At 44.8% G+C, this 16293-nt stretch overlaps 1 protein-coding gene across 6 annotated transcripts in view; it reads right to left on the bottom strand.

Moving 5' to 3' along the window:
* dpp6a (dipeptidyl-peptidase 6a) overlaps positions 1 to 16293 on the bottom strand; it is a 1516786-nt gene that overhangs the window by 274118 nt on the left and 1226375 nt on the right. For all 6 annotated transcript variants that reach the window (XM_072576237.1, XM_072576239.1, XM_072576236.1 and 3 more), the window contains one exon: positions 1943 to 1995. In XM_072576237.1, the coding sequence (XP_072432338.1) occupies positions 1943 to 1995 (53 nt within the window). The remainder of the gene's footprint in view (positions 1 to 1942; positions 1996 to 16293) is intronic.

Here is a 16293-nt window from a genome sequence, read left to right on the forward strand (position 1 = left end):
AAGGACTTTGTCTCCACAAGGTGGTTGCTCTTACTGAGACTGTCACGGACAAATGCATCTGCAGCGGCTAGTTTGGTAAGGATGAGGTCAAGTATATTTTTCCCTCTTGTTGGTTCCCTCACCACCTGCCGCAGGACCCAACCAGCTCGATTAGTAATGTTGTTGCTGAGCTACACATAGTAGTGGTAATTGAAGTCATCAACGCCCCCCCCCCCCCACCTCCCCCTCCCCCAGTGTACATTTTGCGTCCTCTCCACCCTCAGTGCTTCCTCCGAGTAGTGTTTGACATGGAGGACCACATGGCGAGTTGTCAGCCAGAGGAGGATGCTATGTGGTCATCAATGGTAGATTTCCTCGCCCCGTGTTTGACCTGATACCTTGGAACGTCAATGGATTGAAGATTAATGTTGAGGACCTCATTCTCCTCTGGAGCTCTCTCCTCCACAGCATTCCACCTCACAGTCCTCCAAACAAAATTAGCCCTCTTCCATCTCCTTCGCAAAATCCAAAAACAGGAATACTCTGGCAGTGCTGCTGTTTCAGACTGTACCTGCCCCATTGGACTTACTTCTTCCTCACTTGACTCTATTTCCTTCCAAATGTTCAGCCTCTTTCCACTTAATTTGTGATTCTTCTGATGCTTTAAGGCTGTTTCCATCATATCCAGTTCCCCAATGTCCTCTTCGCTATGAATGTGCGATCCGTCTACACAACCATTTCCCCATTCGGATGGTCCTAAGGCTCACCACTTCCTCCTTGAAAAGAACAGTCTCCAACCACCACTACTTCCTTCACCTGACTGAGCTAGTTCTCACTTTGAACAACTTTGTCTTCAAAGCTTTGGCTATGGGCACCAGTAAACCCTGTCTCCTTGAGGGGGATGCGGACCATTTGTTGTTCCGATCCAACCCGGACCCTCACCCACAACGCTTTCTCCGAATCCACTGGTGTCCATAGTGCTGTTTCCTACTCTCATCAAGAATTGGAAAAATTAATCAACTTTGTTTCCAATTTCCACCCTGCTCTCACCTTTATCTCGTCCATCTCTGAGTCTTTCCTTCCCTCCTTCAAAACTTGTGTTTCCACTTCTGGGAGTAGGCTGTCCATGTACATCCATTACCAGCCCATTGACTCCCACAATTACCTCAAGTACATGTCCTCACACCTTGCTTCCTGCAAGGAATCCATTCCATTCTCTGCACAGGAGCCCTGACATGCCCTGAACCTGCTTATCAAGAACCACTCTCCTGGTGATAGTTCAACGTCTGCCATTCGACACATGGCGTTTAACCTGCATAACTTATCAGTGACTTTGCATCTTCTACTGAATGTTCAGAGATGTATTCAAAAGGAACTCAGTATATTATCCTTTGGGTTACAGTGATCAAAGGGAAAGTGGGAATAGGATACTGAGTTGGATGATCAGCTATGATTATACTGAATGACAGAACACTCAATGGGCTGAATGGCCTAGATCTGCCCTTACTTTCTATATTTTCCATTCCTTAATCCATAGGATGTCAGTTGGTGGATCTTGTTCACTTAGACTCCTCTGTATGGGGTGGCAAGACGCAAGGTGGGCAGTAGGTGGGTTGTAAACAGATACTTTTGTAAATAATATATTTTTGTCATGTAATACCTTGACTTCATCACAAATTGCCTTCATTCCTAAAAATTCCAATTTGAATCCAACACGTAAATTGAGAGCCAGAAACAGTGATTCATATCAATCCAAAGTGTGCATTGTTTTCGATTCCAATTCACACCTTGGTTGTGATATATATATGACCTTGTATTATTGTACATTCCCATCTCACAAGCTTGTGTCGTGCCTGTTACTGATACTGCTTCAGTCTGAAACTAGCTCAAAGATCAAATACACTCAGCCCAGCGTAGCGGCAAATCAGTTGCTCACGGGAAATAATAAGAGTTTATTACTTACCAAGTCTCTAAATTACACAGGGTGTAGTAGGCTGTAAAAGAATGCCGATGAGTCTGGAAAGGAAAACAAAGAGACACATTAATGTGTGAATGTGCACTAGTTAATATCATTCAGGTCTCTCTGTACCATTCTCTGTAGCCAGGATAACAAAGTTACCACAGATAGCAAAAGAGTGAATGAGAAAGATGTTTACTTGAAACCTAACATGTAAGTCAACATTAGATTAATGCTTCAGTGAATGGTTTCCATATCACTCACAATGCAACATCTGTTTTGCGACTGTTTTATTATCAAATCGTTTGAGATAAAACAAAATTTACTTTCTGCTATGTCTTTCAGATTTTTGCTTTCATTTTCGGAGTGTAATCTGGCCTGCTCCTATGGGCAAGGTGAGTTGACAAGATTAGAAAACGTGTACAGAAAAGGTCCTTAAATCCCTCAAGACCCTGCAATCCCTTCATCAGACTTGCCATTTACTTTTTGAGCAGTTCCAAGGTGAGCATGTAGAAGATCAATGCCAGGGGTCAACAGCAGAACTAAGGGTCACTGTGGAAGGATATGAAGTAGCCTATTTCGGACTGAGCTGAGGGGAAATGACTTCACTCAGACAGGAGGAGCTCGTGGAATTCTCTGCCACAGACAGCAATTGAGGCCAAAACACTGAATGTTTTCAAAGAGTTTAGATATAGTTCTTAGTGCTAAAAGGATCCAACTTTATGTCAAGAAAACAGGGAATGGAGTTGGATAATCAGCCATGATCATACTGAATAGCATAGCAGGCTCAAAGGGCTGAATGGCCTACTCCTGCTCCAATCTCTATGGTTCTATATTAAGACTAATATTGATGATTATATATGTACTGATTGGTTAAACGTTTGCCTTTGCTTATTTTAAGGCATAGTATCCTTGCGTGCCTCATGGTTTAATATTAGAATATGAATTTCCTAGTTCATGTACATTCAATTGTACGTATTGGGAGCATGATGGGCTATTCCCCTCTTAAGCCTGCCCTTCCACTTCATAAAAGCATGGCTGATCTTATTGTACTATTCACCTCCAACTACTGCGGTAACCTTCTGCCTTACCTCAAGGATCTATCCCCTTCTGTCATGGGAATATTCAAACACTCTGCTGCCCCCATCATTTCAGGAAACATGTTCCAAAGACTTACGGGCCGCAGAGAAGAGAAAATTTCCTCACTTCTGCCTTCAACGGGAACCTCTTATTTTTAAACACTGACCTCCCATCCTAAATTCTGCTACAAAAGGAAACATCCTTTCTACATCCATCCTGTCAAGACCCCTCGGAACGGCATCTGTTTCAATCCCACTGCCTCCAATGGATTTGAGCACAGCCTGTCCAACCTTTCCTCATAAGAAAACCCAGCCATTTCATGTATTAGCCCAGAATGGTGCAGGCATTAGGCGACCATTCAGCCCATCTTGTCAGTGGTATCATGATTGTTTTCTTCAAGATTGAAAAATGGGAGTCGCATTTATATGGCACCTATCATGGCCTGAGAATGTTGCAAAGGAACTTAGGGCCAATTAACATGCTTTTGGTGTGCAATTCAGGGATATGTAGCAGCCAATTTGCAAACCCCAACAACAGGACGGTTAATCCTCAAATTATTAGTTTTAGTGACGTGGGTTTGAAAGTAAAAGCTAGGCGGACAATCAGAAAATATCGCTCCTGCTTTTACTTGAAATAGTGCAGTGGAATCCCTCATGTTGATCTGAGAAGGTGACTGGGACCTTAGTTCAACGTCTCATCTGAAAGCAGGCAACCCTCCAACTCTCCTTTGCACATACACTGAGAGTCACTGGGCATTATGACTGCAAGTCACTGAGGTGTAGTTTATGTCCATCATTCCCTTCCTAGAAGACAGAGTACAAATCCTGCTCTAACCCAAGCAGTCAGGAACTGAGTATCCCCAGTGAATGTCAACAAACAAGTGATTGATAAAGAAAGTGCAGCTTAACTGTACTGTTGACCATCCCTTACATCTTTTTACTGATGATTGAGTAAATGGATGTGGCAGTAATTTTCCAGGTTGGGTTTGTCTTGCCTCTTAGGTACAGGACATACCTAAGCAATTTTGCAAAAATGCAACCATTGTACCTGCAGCTTGGCTGAGGGAGCAGCAGGTTCTGAAGCACAAGTCTTCAGTTCTATTGCTGGAATGTTGTCAGGGCCCATAACCTTTACAGCATCCCAGCCACTTCTTGATATCTTTTTTGTTTGGACTTCTATGATGTTAAATCCTTTTTAAAAACTGTGAATACAGGAAATCAGAAGTAAAACTGTGAATACAGGAAACCCAGGCAGCCACAGGCCAGAGTCAATGCGTGTGGATTCAGGCTGGAGGTTAAAGGTGGGAAATGGTATCCCACAGACATTAGAGTTGGTTCACCACTAACAAGCTGAAAATGCGTTGCTGGAAAAGCGCAGCAGGTCAGGCAGCATCCAAGGAGCAGGAGAATCGACGTTTCGGGCATAAGCCCTTCTTCAGTCGATTCTCCTGCTCCTTGGATGCTGCCTGACCTGCTGCGCTTTTCCAGCAACACATTTTCAGCTCTGATCTCCAGCATCTGCAGTCCTCACTTTCTCCTCACCACTAACAAGTCCAAAGATGTGCAGGTGAGGGAGACTGGCCCTGGTAAATTGCCCCGTAGTGTCGAGAGATGTCCAGGTTAGGTAGATTAGCCAGGGTAAATGCAGGGTTACGAGGATAGGGTCAGGGGCTAGGTGTTGGTGGGATGCACCTCAGAGGGTTGGTGCAGACTCGATGGGCCGAATGGCCTCTTTCCATACCGTAGCTATTCGAATATGGATATTTTGCGTTCAGGAATTGAAAATACAGCTTCAAAAGTTGCACAAAATGGACATTGGTACCAAAATGCAGGAAGATACATGCCGAATAGGCTTGTAATTGGCAAACAAACTTCAAAGTAGACAGAAGCTGCTGGAGAAGCACAATATCTGTGGAGAGGGAATCAATGTCTTGAATCCAGGGACTCTTCAAGAGAACTGGTCTCTAGCAAGCTCTCTAACTGACCCGCCGAGACTCCCATCACTTTGTGGAGACTTGGCCCTGCATGTGTGTTGGCACCATTGTGAAGCCTACTTGGCACTTCAAGGGAATGGAAGGACATTTCTCCTCAATCCACCAGCAGAATGTTACAAACCATAAATCATTAGAAAGTATAATCAGTAAAAAGAGAAACGCACCATCTGGAGCTCCCTATGCTATACCAGACAGGATCAGTAAAAATAGCAATCAGGGATGTCACAAACAGTTGAAGTTTTCTGGCAAGGAAACCCCACTTTGAACATATCGTCCTGAAAATATGTGGCACACAGACCGGCAGATGTTACCATGGATACCACATTTGCTGCAATTGTTGGCTAATTTGAAAGTAAATTCTACTTGCCATATTTGGTCATCTCAAAGCTGGGCATCCTTCCGTTTTTAATGAATGCAGAACCTATACTTGAAGAGGGACTGGGATATTAATGGGTGAGAGTTACCCGCGATTCTCAGTTGCAAGAACAGCTTCTCCTGCTGTCACCTAGATTTAGAGGAAGTAGGGACCACTCTTGTGGAAGGTTCTAGACCTGAGACATTAACTCAGTTTTTCTCTCCACGGGAGCTTCCAGACCTGCCAGCGTTTTTCGTTTTTACTTCTGATTTCCTATATTTGCAGTTTTAGTTTTGTTTTTAAAAAGGATTTAACATCATAGAAGTCCAAGCAAAAAAGATAGCAAGAAATGGCTGAAGGCTTGGGATGCTGTAAAGGTTATGGACCCTGACAACATTCCAGCAATAGAACTGAAGACTTGTGCTTCAGAACCTGCTGCTCCCTCAGCCAAGCTGCAGGTACTATGGTTGCATATTTGCAAAATTGCTTAGGTATGTCCTGTACCTAAGAGGCAAGACAAACCCAACCTGGAAAATTACTGCCACATCCATTTACTCAATCATCAGTAAAAAGATGTAAGGGATGGTCAACAGTACAGTTAAGCTGCACTTTCTTTATCAATCACTTGTTTGTTGACACTCACTGGGGATACTCAGTTCCTGAAGCCATTACAGTTTTATGATCGCAGCTCATGTTATTACCAGATAAGTCAATCCCAGACTGAAACCTGGGTTAATAGATCATATTTTATTTTGTTTTGCTTTGGTATTAATGGAGTGGTCTCTCACTGGAACATAAGCGCACAATGCTGAAGATTTTGTTTTCACAACAGAACAGAAACCTGTTAACAAATACAAAGATAAAACAGAATAAATAAATTTGAAGACCTGTAAATACGTAATCCCATGAATCTCAAAACATTGCTTTATAAAGTGAGCAGAGACAAAACAGCTCTTGTACAATATATTTCTTCTAGTATAGGATTTAAAACTCCACTTGTACAATAGTCACACCAAAGTCCCTGTACCTAACTCCTCACTGAAGTTTAAATCATTTGTCATTTCACCCCTCCATTTGCTGAGGGAGGAGGGAAGGACTGATGGGAAGGTGAGTATACCAGTTTAAAAAACTTACCTCAGGCGTCAGGGCCTCCATTTGCCGAGAGGTGCGAGAGAGGAGCAAAAGACTGCCGGGAAGGTGAGTAAAAAATATTTTTTTGAACAGAGCTGCGAGGAGAGAGGGAGGAGAGAAACGAGGGCTGCCGGGAAGTTTTTAAGTGGGTGAGATCTAAACCAGAGACCCTACACAGTAGGGCCTCCCTCCCACTCACCTCCTCTAACCTTGCTAAGAGTCTGTAAACACGGTTAAGTTTTCAGGTTTCCCATTTTTTTCTTCTCTTCCTTTGTTTAGTCCTGTGTGGGCTTTCAGAGTAGCGGGATATGGATGTTATGGCAGTTGCATGATCCCCCTGCAGAATGTGGCAGGTGAGAGACACTTCACACGTCTCTGCCGACTACATCTGCGGGAAGTGTATGCAACTCCAGCTCCTCGAAAACCGAGTTAGGGAACTGGAGCTGGAGCTGGATGAACTACGGATCATTCGGGAGGCTGAGGGAGAAATTGAGAGGATGTACAGGGAGGTGGTCACTCCTCAGACACAGGATAAGGACAGCTGGGTTACAGTCAGGGGGAGGAAAGGGAACCAACAGATAGGGCAGGGATCCATTCCCCTCAGCAATAAGTATACCATTTTAGATACTGCTGGTGGGGACGGCCTACCAGGGGAAAGCCATAGTTGTCAGGTCTCTGGCACTGAGCCTGGCACTGTGGCTCAGAAGGGAAGTGGGGAGAATAGAAAAGCACTAGTGGTAGGGGACTCAATAGTTAGACGGATTGACAGGAGATTTTGTGGACAGGAACGCAACTCCCGGGTGGTATGTTGCCTTCCGGGATCCGGGATGTCACCGATCAGGTTTACAGAATTCTGAAGGGGGAGGGTGAGCCACCAGCAATCGTGGTACATATTGGCACCAATGACATTGCCAGGAAAGGGATTGAGGATCTGAAAAGTGACTACAGAGAGTTAGGTTGGAAGCTGAAGAGCAGGACAAGTAGAGTAGTGATCTCAGGTTTGCTACCGGTGCCACGGGATGGTGAGGTGAGGAACAGTCAGTGAACGCAGCTTAACATGTGGCTGCAACGCCGGTGCAGGAGGGAGGGCTTCAGATACCTTGACCATTGGGATACCTTCTGGGGAAGGTGGGACCTGTACATGAAGGACAGGTTGCACCTGAAATGTAGGGGCATAAATGTCCTGGGTGGAAGATTTGCTCGTGTGGTTCGGGAGGGTTTAAACTAGTTTGGCAGGAGAGTGGGAATCAGAGCTACATATCTGAGAGGGGGGTCAGTTGCAGACAGGGCAGTGACAGGATGTAGTGAATCTATCAGGAAGGTTTCTTACTCGATGAAATAAAGAGAGCGGTTAAAATGTGTCTGCATTGAAGCAAGGAGGGTCCGAAATAAGAGTGACGAACTTAGAGCCTGGATCAGTACTTGGGGCTACAATGTTGTGGCCATAACAGAGATGGGGGTTTCACAGGGACAGGAACGGTTGCTTGATGTTCCAGGAGTTAGAATGTTTAAAACGAACAGAGAGGGTAGAAACAGAGGAAGGGGTGTAGCATTGCTAATCAGAGAGTGCATTACAGCTACAGAAATGAAGGTTGTTGAGGTAGGCTTGTCTACTGAATCAGTATGGGTGGAAATTAGGAACAGCAAGGGAACATCCACCACATTTGGGGTTTTCTACAGACCCTCTAATACCAGTAGAGAGATTGAAGAATTCATAGGCGGGGAGATTTTGGAAAATTGCAGATGTAGCAGGGTTGTTGTTATGGGTGATTTCAACTTTCCCAATATCGACTGGAACCTCCTTACTGCCGATGGTTTGGATGGAGCCATTTTTGTCAGGTGTATTCAGGAGGGTTTTCGTACTCAGGATGTAGACAGACCGATGAGGGGAGAGGCCATTTTGGATTTGGTGCCCAGCAATGAGCCAGGATAGGTATGAGATCTCGCGGTGGGAGAACACTTTGGTGACAGTGATCACAACTGCCTCACATTTACCACAACCTTGGAGAGGGAAAGGAGCAGTTATAGAGTAATAGAGATGTGCAGCATGAAAACAGACCCTTCGGTCCAACCCATCCATGCCGACCAGATATCCCAACCCAATCTAGTCCCACCTGCCAGCACCCAGCCCATATCCCTCCAAACCCTTCCTATTCATATATCCATCTAAGTGCCTCTTAAATGTTGCAATTGTACCAGCCTCCACCACATCCTCGAGCAGCTCATTCCATACACGTACCACCCTCTGCGTGAAAAGGTTGTCTCTTCAGTCTCTTTTATATCTTTCCAATCTCACCCTAAACCTATGCCCTCTAGTTCCGACCCCAGGGAAAAGACTTTGTCTATTTATCCTATCCATGCCCCTCATAATTTAGTAAATCTCTATAAGGTCACCCCTCAGCCTCCGATGCTCCAGGGAAAACAGCCCCAGCCTGTTCAGCCTCTCCCTGTAGTTCAGATACTCCAACCCTGGCAACATCCTTGTAAATCTTTTCTGAACCCTTTCAGGTTTCACAACATCTTTCCAATAGGGAAGAGACCAGAATTGCACGCAATATTCCAATAGTGGCTTAACCAATGTCCTGTACAGCTGCAACATGACCTCCCAACTCCTGTACTCAATACACTGACCAATAAAGGAAAGCATACCAAACGCCTTCTTCACTATCCTATCTACCTGCGACTCCACTTTCAAGGAGCTATGAACCTGCACTCTAAGGTTTCTTTGTTCAGCAACACTCCCTATCCATTAAGTGTTTAAGTCCTGCTAAGATTTGCTTTCCCAAAATGCAGCACCTCGCATTTGTCTGAATTAAACTCCATCTGCTACTTCTCAGCCCACTGGCCCATCTGGTCCATTTCCTGTTGTAATCTGAGGAAACTCTCTTCACTGTCCACTACACCTCCAATTTTGGTGTCATCTGCAAACTTACTAACTGTCCCTCTTATGCTCACATCCAAATCATTTATGTAAATGACAAAAAGTAGAGGGCCCAGCACTGATCCTTGTGGCACTCCACTGGTCACAGGCCTCCAGTCTGAAAAACAACCCTCCTCCACTACCCTCTGTCTTCTACCTTTGAGCCAGTCCTGTATCCAAATGGCTAGTTCTCCCTGTATTCCGTGAGATCTAACCTTGCTAATCAGTCTCCCATGGGGAACCTTGTCGAACAGCTTACTGAAGTCCATATAGATCACATCTACTGCTCTGCCCTCATAAATCTTCTTTGTTACTTCTTCAAAAATCTCTATCAAGTTTGTGAGACATAATTTCCCACGCACAAAGCCATGTTGACTATCCCGAATCAGTCCTTGCCTTACCAAATACATGTACATCCTGTCCCTCAGGATTCCCTCCAACAACTTGCCCACCACCGAGGTCAGGCTCACTGGTCTATAGTTCCCTGGCTTGTCCTTACCACCCTTCTTAAACAGTTGCACCACGTTTGCCAACCTCCAGTCTTCTGGCACCTCACCTCTGACTATTGATGATACAAATATCTCAGGAAGAGGCCCAGCAATCACTTCTCTAGCTTCCCACAGAGTTCTCGGGTACACCTGATCAAGTCCTGGGGATTTATCCACTTTTATTCATGTCAAGACATCCAGCACTTCCTCCTCTGTAATCTGGACATTTTGCAAGATGTCACCATCTATTTCCCTACAGTCTATATCTTCCATATCCTTTTCCACACTAAATACTGATGCAAAATATTCATTTAGTATCTCCCCCATTTTCTGTGGCTCCACACAAAGGCCGCCTTGCTGATCTTTGAGGGGCCCTATTCTCTCCCTAGTTACCCTTTTGTCCTTAATATGTTTGTAAAGACCTTTCGGATTCTCCTTAATTCTAGTTGCCAAAGCTATCTCATGTCCCTGTTTTGCCCTCCTGATTTCTCTCTTAAGTATACTCCTACTTTCTTTATATTCTTCCAAGAATTCACTCGATCTATCCAGCCTATACCTGACATATGCTTCCTTCTTTTTCTTAACTAAACCCTCAATTTCTTTAGTCATCCAGCATTCCCTATACCTACCAGCCTTTCCTTTCACCCTAACAGGAATATACTTTCTCTGGATTCTTGTTATCTCATATCTGAAGGCTTCCCATTTCCCAGCCGTCCCTTTACCTGCGAACATCTGCCTCCAATCAGCTTTCAAAAGTTCTTGCCTAATACCGTCAAAATTGGCCTTTCTCCAGTTTAGAACTTCAACTTTTAGATCTGGTCTATCCTTTTCCATCACTATTTTAAAACGAATAGAATTATGGTCGCTGGCCCCAAAGTGCTCCCCCACTGACACCTCAGTCACCTGCCCTGCCTTATTTCCAAGTTTTGCACCTTCTCTAGTAGGTACATCTACATACTGTATCAGAAAATTGTCTTGTACACACTTAAGAAATTCCTCTCCATCTAAAACTTTAACACTATTGCAGTCCCAGTCGATGTTTGGAAAGTTAAACTCCCCGACCACAACTACCCTATTACTCTAACAGATAGCTGAGATCTTCTGACAAGTTTGTTTCTTAATTTCCCTCCGACTATTGGGGGGGTCTATAATACAATTCCAATAAGGTTATCATCCCTTTCTTATTTCTCAGTTCCACCCAAATAACTTCCCTGGATGTATTTCCAGGAATATCCTCCCTCAGCACAGCTGTACTGCTGTCCCTTATCAAAAATGCCACTTCCCCTCCTCTCTTGCCTCCCTTTCTATCCTTAATGTAACATTTGTATCCTGGAACATTAAGCTGCCAATCCTGCCCATCCCTGAGCCATGTTTCTGTAATTGCTATGATATCCCAGTCCCACGTTCCTAACCATGCCCTGAGTTCATCTACCTTCCCTGTTAGGCCCCCTGCATTGAAATAAATGCAGTTTAATTAATTAGTCCTACCTTGTCCCTGCCTGCCCTGACTGTTTGACTCACTTCTGTTCTCAGCTGTACTCGTCTCAGATAGATCTCTTTCTTCACTATCTCCCTGGGTCCCACCCCACAGCGCCCCCCACCTTACTAGTTTAAATCCTCCCAAGCAGTTCGAGCAAATTTCCCTGCCAGTATATTAGTCCCCTTCCAAATTAGGTGCAATCCGTCCTTCTTGTATAGGTCACTTCTACCCCAAAAGAGATTCCAATGATCCAAAAATGTGAATCCTTCACCCTTACACCAGCTCCTCAGCCATGCATTCACCTGCTCTATGGATGAGCTTGAGGCTCTTTTGGAAATTGGCAGATACGATGTTGTGGGGATGACTGAGACGTGGCTTCAAGTGGACAGGGCCTGGGAAATGAATATTCAAGGCTACACGTGCTATCGTAAGGACAGACTGATGGGTAGAGGGGGTGGGGTGGCCATGTTGGTAAGGGATGATATTCAGTCCCTTGCGTGGGGGGATCTAGAATCAGGGGATGTAGAGTCAGTATGGATAGAGCTGAGAAATTCTAAGGGTAAAAAGACCCTCTTGGGAGTTATCTCCAGGCCCAAACAGTCGTCTGGATGTCGGATGTAAGTGGCGGCACGGTGGAACAGTGGTTAGCACTGCTGCCTCACAGCGCCAGAGACCCGGGTTCAATTCCCGCCTCAGGCGACTGACTGTGTGGAGTTAGCACGTTCTCCCCGTGTCTGCGTGGGTTTCCTCTGGGTACTCCGGTTTCCTCCCACAGTCCAAAGATGTGCAGGTCAGGTGAATTGGCCATGCTAAATTGCCTGTAGTGTTAGTAAGGGGTAAATGTAGGGGTATGGATGGGTTGAGCTTCGGCAGGTCGGTGTGGACTTGTTGGGCCGAAGGGCCTGATTCCACACTGTAATGTAATTTAATCTAGTATTTGCCCAAGTTGAATCCGCAGTGTGGAAGTTCAGATGCATGGCAGATGCAGTTTAATGTGGTTAAATGTACGGTTATCCACTTTGGTGGCAAGAACAGGAAGGCAGATTACTACCTAAATGGAATCAACTTAGGTAAAGGGGCAGTACGAAGAGATCTGGGTGTTCTTGTACACCAGTCAATGAAGGTAAGCCAGCAGGTAGTGAAGAAGTCTAATAGCATGCTGGCCTTCATAACAAGAGGGATTGAGTATAGAAGCAAAGAGGTTCTTCTGCAGCTGTACAGGGCCCTGGTGAGACCACACCTGGAGTATTGTGTGCAGTTCTGGTCTCCAAATTTGAAGAAAGACATTCTGGCTATTGAAGGAGTGCAGCGTAGGTTCACGAGGTCAATTCCTGGAATGGCGGGACTACCTTACGCTGAATGACTGGAGCGACTGGGCCCTGTATACCCTTCAGTTTAGAAGACTGAGAGGGGATCTGATTGAGACATATAAGATTATTAAAGGATTGGACACTCTGGAGGCAGGAAAAATGTTTCCGCTGATGGGTGAGTGCTGACCCAGAGGACACAGCTTAAAAATACGGGGTAGACCATTTAGGACAGAGATGAGGAGAAACTTCTTTACCCAGAGAGTGGTGGTTGTGTGGAATGCTCTGCCCCAGAGGGCAGTGGAGGCCCAGTCTCTGGATTCATTTAAGAAAGAGTTGGATAGAACTCTCAAAGATAGTGGAATCAAGGGTTATGGAGATAAGGCAGGAACAGGATACTGATTAAGGATGATCATATTGAATGGTGGTGCAGGCTCGAAGGGCAAAATGGCCTACTCCTGTACCTAATGTCTATTGTCTATCCTCCTATTCCTGCCCTCACTCGCTCGTAGCACTGGGAGTAATCCAGATATTACTACCCTTGAAGACCTCCTTTTTAAATTTCTGCCTAACTCTCTGTAATCTCCCTTCAGAATCTCAACCTTTTCCCTTCGAATGTCATTGGTTCCAATGTGGACAATGACCTCCTGCTGGTCTCTCTCCCCCGTGAGAACATTCTGCACCCTCTCTGAGATATCCTTGATCCTGGCACCAGGGAAACAACACACCATTCTGCTTTTTCTCTGCTGGCCACAGAAACATCTGTCTGTACCTCTGTCTACAGAATCCCCGAACACAATTGATCTCTTTGAAGCTGACGTACTCCTCCTTGCATTCGAGCCAGTCTCAACACCAGAAACTTGGCTGTTTGTGCTACGTTCCTCTGAATATCCATCACCCCTACATTTTCCAAAAAGGCATACCTGTTTGAAATGGGTATATCCACAAAAGACTCCTGCACTAGGTGCCGACCTCTCTCAACCTTCCTGGAGTTAACCCATCTATGTGACTGTATCTGAGACTTTCCCTCCTTCCTATAACTGCCATCCATCACATACTGTTGCTGCTGCAAATTCCTCATCGCTTCTGTCTGTCTCTCCAACCAATCCACTCGATCTGATAAGATTCGCATCCAACAGCATTTATTGCAGATATAATCCGCAATAACCCTTAAACTCTCTTTAAACTCCCACATCTGACAAGAAGTACATATCACTGCAAAGGCCATTTTTGCTCCCTCACAATCTACAGACTCAGAAAATAACACTGTCTTATTCCTCTACAAACACTGCCTCAGGTTAAATTAATAGCTATGGCTTATATTTTAAGTTTAATCAAGAGACTTATCTCCGAAAACATCTCATCAAGAAAGAATCCACTATACTCACTACTGCAGCCTTTCTCTTGGACAGACTTAAAACAACAATTAACTTATCTGATTCTGTGCTGTGAACTTCGCCCAACAGTTCCTCCAAGATTAGTTGTGAATTTCACTGTTTGTTAATTTTCCTAGATGCACTCCAATGTCTAGCGATACACGAAATCAAACAGCAAAGGCAGTAACTGTGCAGGTTCTCTCTTTCTCTTTCTCTTTCTTTCTCTTTCTTTCTCTCTCTCTCTCTCTCTCTCCTGCACTGTCCTCACCATGTGCTTCCTTTGTCTGCTCTTCTCCCTTTTAAACTGTTGTTGTTTTGACTTTTCTTTTTCCAAAGTTCCAAAACAATGCAACAGCATATAAAACAGTAATTGCTGCTCCTGGAATTCGAGGAAATCACCTCCAACACCTAAAATACCTCACAAAAAAAAGGAGCAGCTCTTACAGCTAGACATTTTTCCCGTCCTCCATCTTGGATTACCCAGAATCCTTACCAAGGGAAGATATTTAATTGGGGAAAAGGAAATTATGATGCTATCAGACAGGAGTTGAGAAGTGCAGCCTGGGAGCAATTGTTCCACAGAGAGGGCACAGCAGACATGCGGAGACTATTGAAGGAGCAGTTGTTGCGAGTGATGTACAAATTTGTTCCTCTGAGACAGGTAAGAAGGGGTAAGATTAAGGAACCTTGGATGACAAGAAAAGAGGAACTTCTCGTCAAAAGGAAGAAGGCAGCTTACGTAAGGTGGAGGAAGCAAGGATCTAGCACAGCTTTAGAGGATTACAGGCTTGCTAGAAAGGAGCTCAGAAATGGACTGAGGAGAGACAGGAGGGGGCACGAAAAAGGATTGGCAAGAAGGATTAGGGAGAACACAAAGGCACTTTACTTATACATAAGGAATAAGAGAATGATCAGAGAGAAGGTAGGGCCGGTCAGGGATAGCATTGGGAACTTGTGCGTGGAGTCTGAGCAGATAGGGGAAGCCCTAAATGAGTTTTTTGCTTTGGTATTCACTAAGAAGAGGGACTTTGTTGTGAATGAGAACTTTGAGGAGCTGGGATACAGGCTTGAACAGATCAAGATTGATGAAGTTGCTGTGCTGGAAATTTTGGCAAACATTAAGATCGGTAAGTCCCCAGGGCCAGACGTGATTTATCCTCGGCTGCTCCGGGAAGCGAGAAAGGAAGTTGCTAAGCCACGGGTGAAGATCTTTGCCTCCTCACTCTACACGGGAGTCGTACTGGAGGATTGGAAGGAGGTGAATGTTGTTCCTCTTTTCAAAATGCGTAGTAGGGAAATCCCTGGCAATTACAGACCAGTCAGTCTTATGTCTGTGGTCAGCAAAGCTTTGGAAATAATTCTGAAGGATAGGATTTATGACTATTAGGCAAAGCATAGTGTGATGGAAGGCAGTCAGCATGGCTTTGTAAGGGGCAGGTGATGGCTCACAAATCTTATTGAGTTCTTTGAGGAGGTGACGAGACAGGTTGATGAAGTTCGAGCAGAAGACGTGGGGTATCTGGACTTCAGCAAGACATTTGATAAGGTTTCCAATGGTAGGCTCATTCATAAAGTCAGGATGTACAGGACACAAGGAGATTTGGCTATCTGGATCCAGAATTGGTTGGCTGACAGAAGGCAAAAATTGGTTATAGATGGAAAGTATTCTGCCTGGAGGACAGTGTTGAGTGGGTCCTGCAGGGCTTTATTCTTGGGCCTCTGCTCTTTGTAGTTTTTATGAATGACTTGGATGAGGAGTTTGAGGGTGAGTTACTAAATTTGAGGATGACACAAAGTTTGGAGGTGCCGTTGATAGTATCAAGGGCTACTGTAGGCTGCAGCGCGACATAGACAGGATACAGAAATGGCAAATGGAGACCAACCTGGATAAATGCGAAGTGATGCATTTTGGAAGGTCAAACTTGAATGCTGAATATAGGACTAAAGACTGGATTCTTGGCAGTGTGGAGAAGCAGAGGGATCTTGGTGTTCAAGTACATAGAGCCCTCAAAGTTGCCACCCAAGTGGATAGGGTCGTTAAGAAAGCAGATGGTGTTTTGGCTTTTATTAACAGGGGATCGAGTTTAAGAGCCGCGAGGTTTTCGTGCAGCTCTACAAGTCCCTGGTGAGACCACACTTGGAATATTGTGTCCAGTTCTGGTCGCCCTACTATAGGAAAGATACAGAGGCTTTGGAGAGGGTGCAAAGAAGGTTTACCAGGATGTTG

Source organism: Chiloscyllium punctatum, chromosome 8, assembly GCF_047496795.1.
Source record: "Chiloscyllium punctatum isolate Juve2018m chromosome 8, sChiPun1.3, whole genome shotgun sequence".
NCBI classification, from domain to species: domain Eukaryota; kingdom Metazoa; phylum Chordata; class Chondrichthyes; order Orectolobiformes; family Hemiscylliidae; genus Chiloscyllium; species Chiloscyllium punctatum.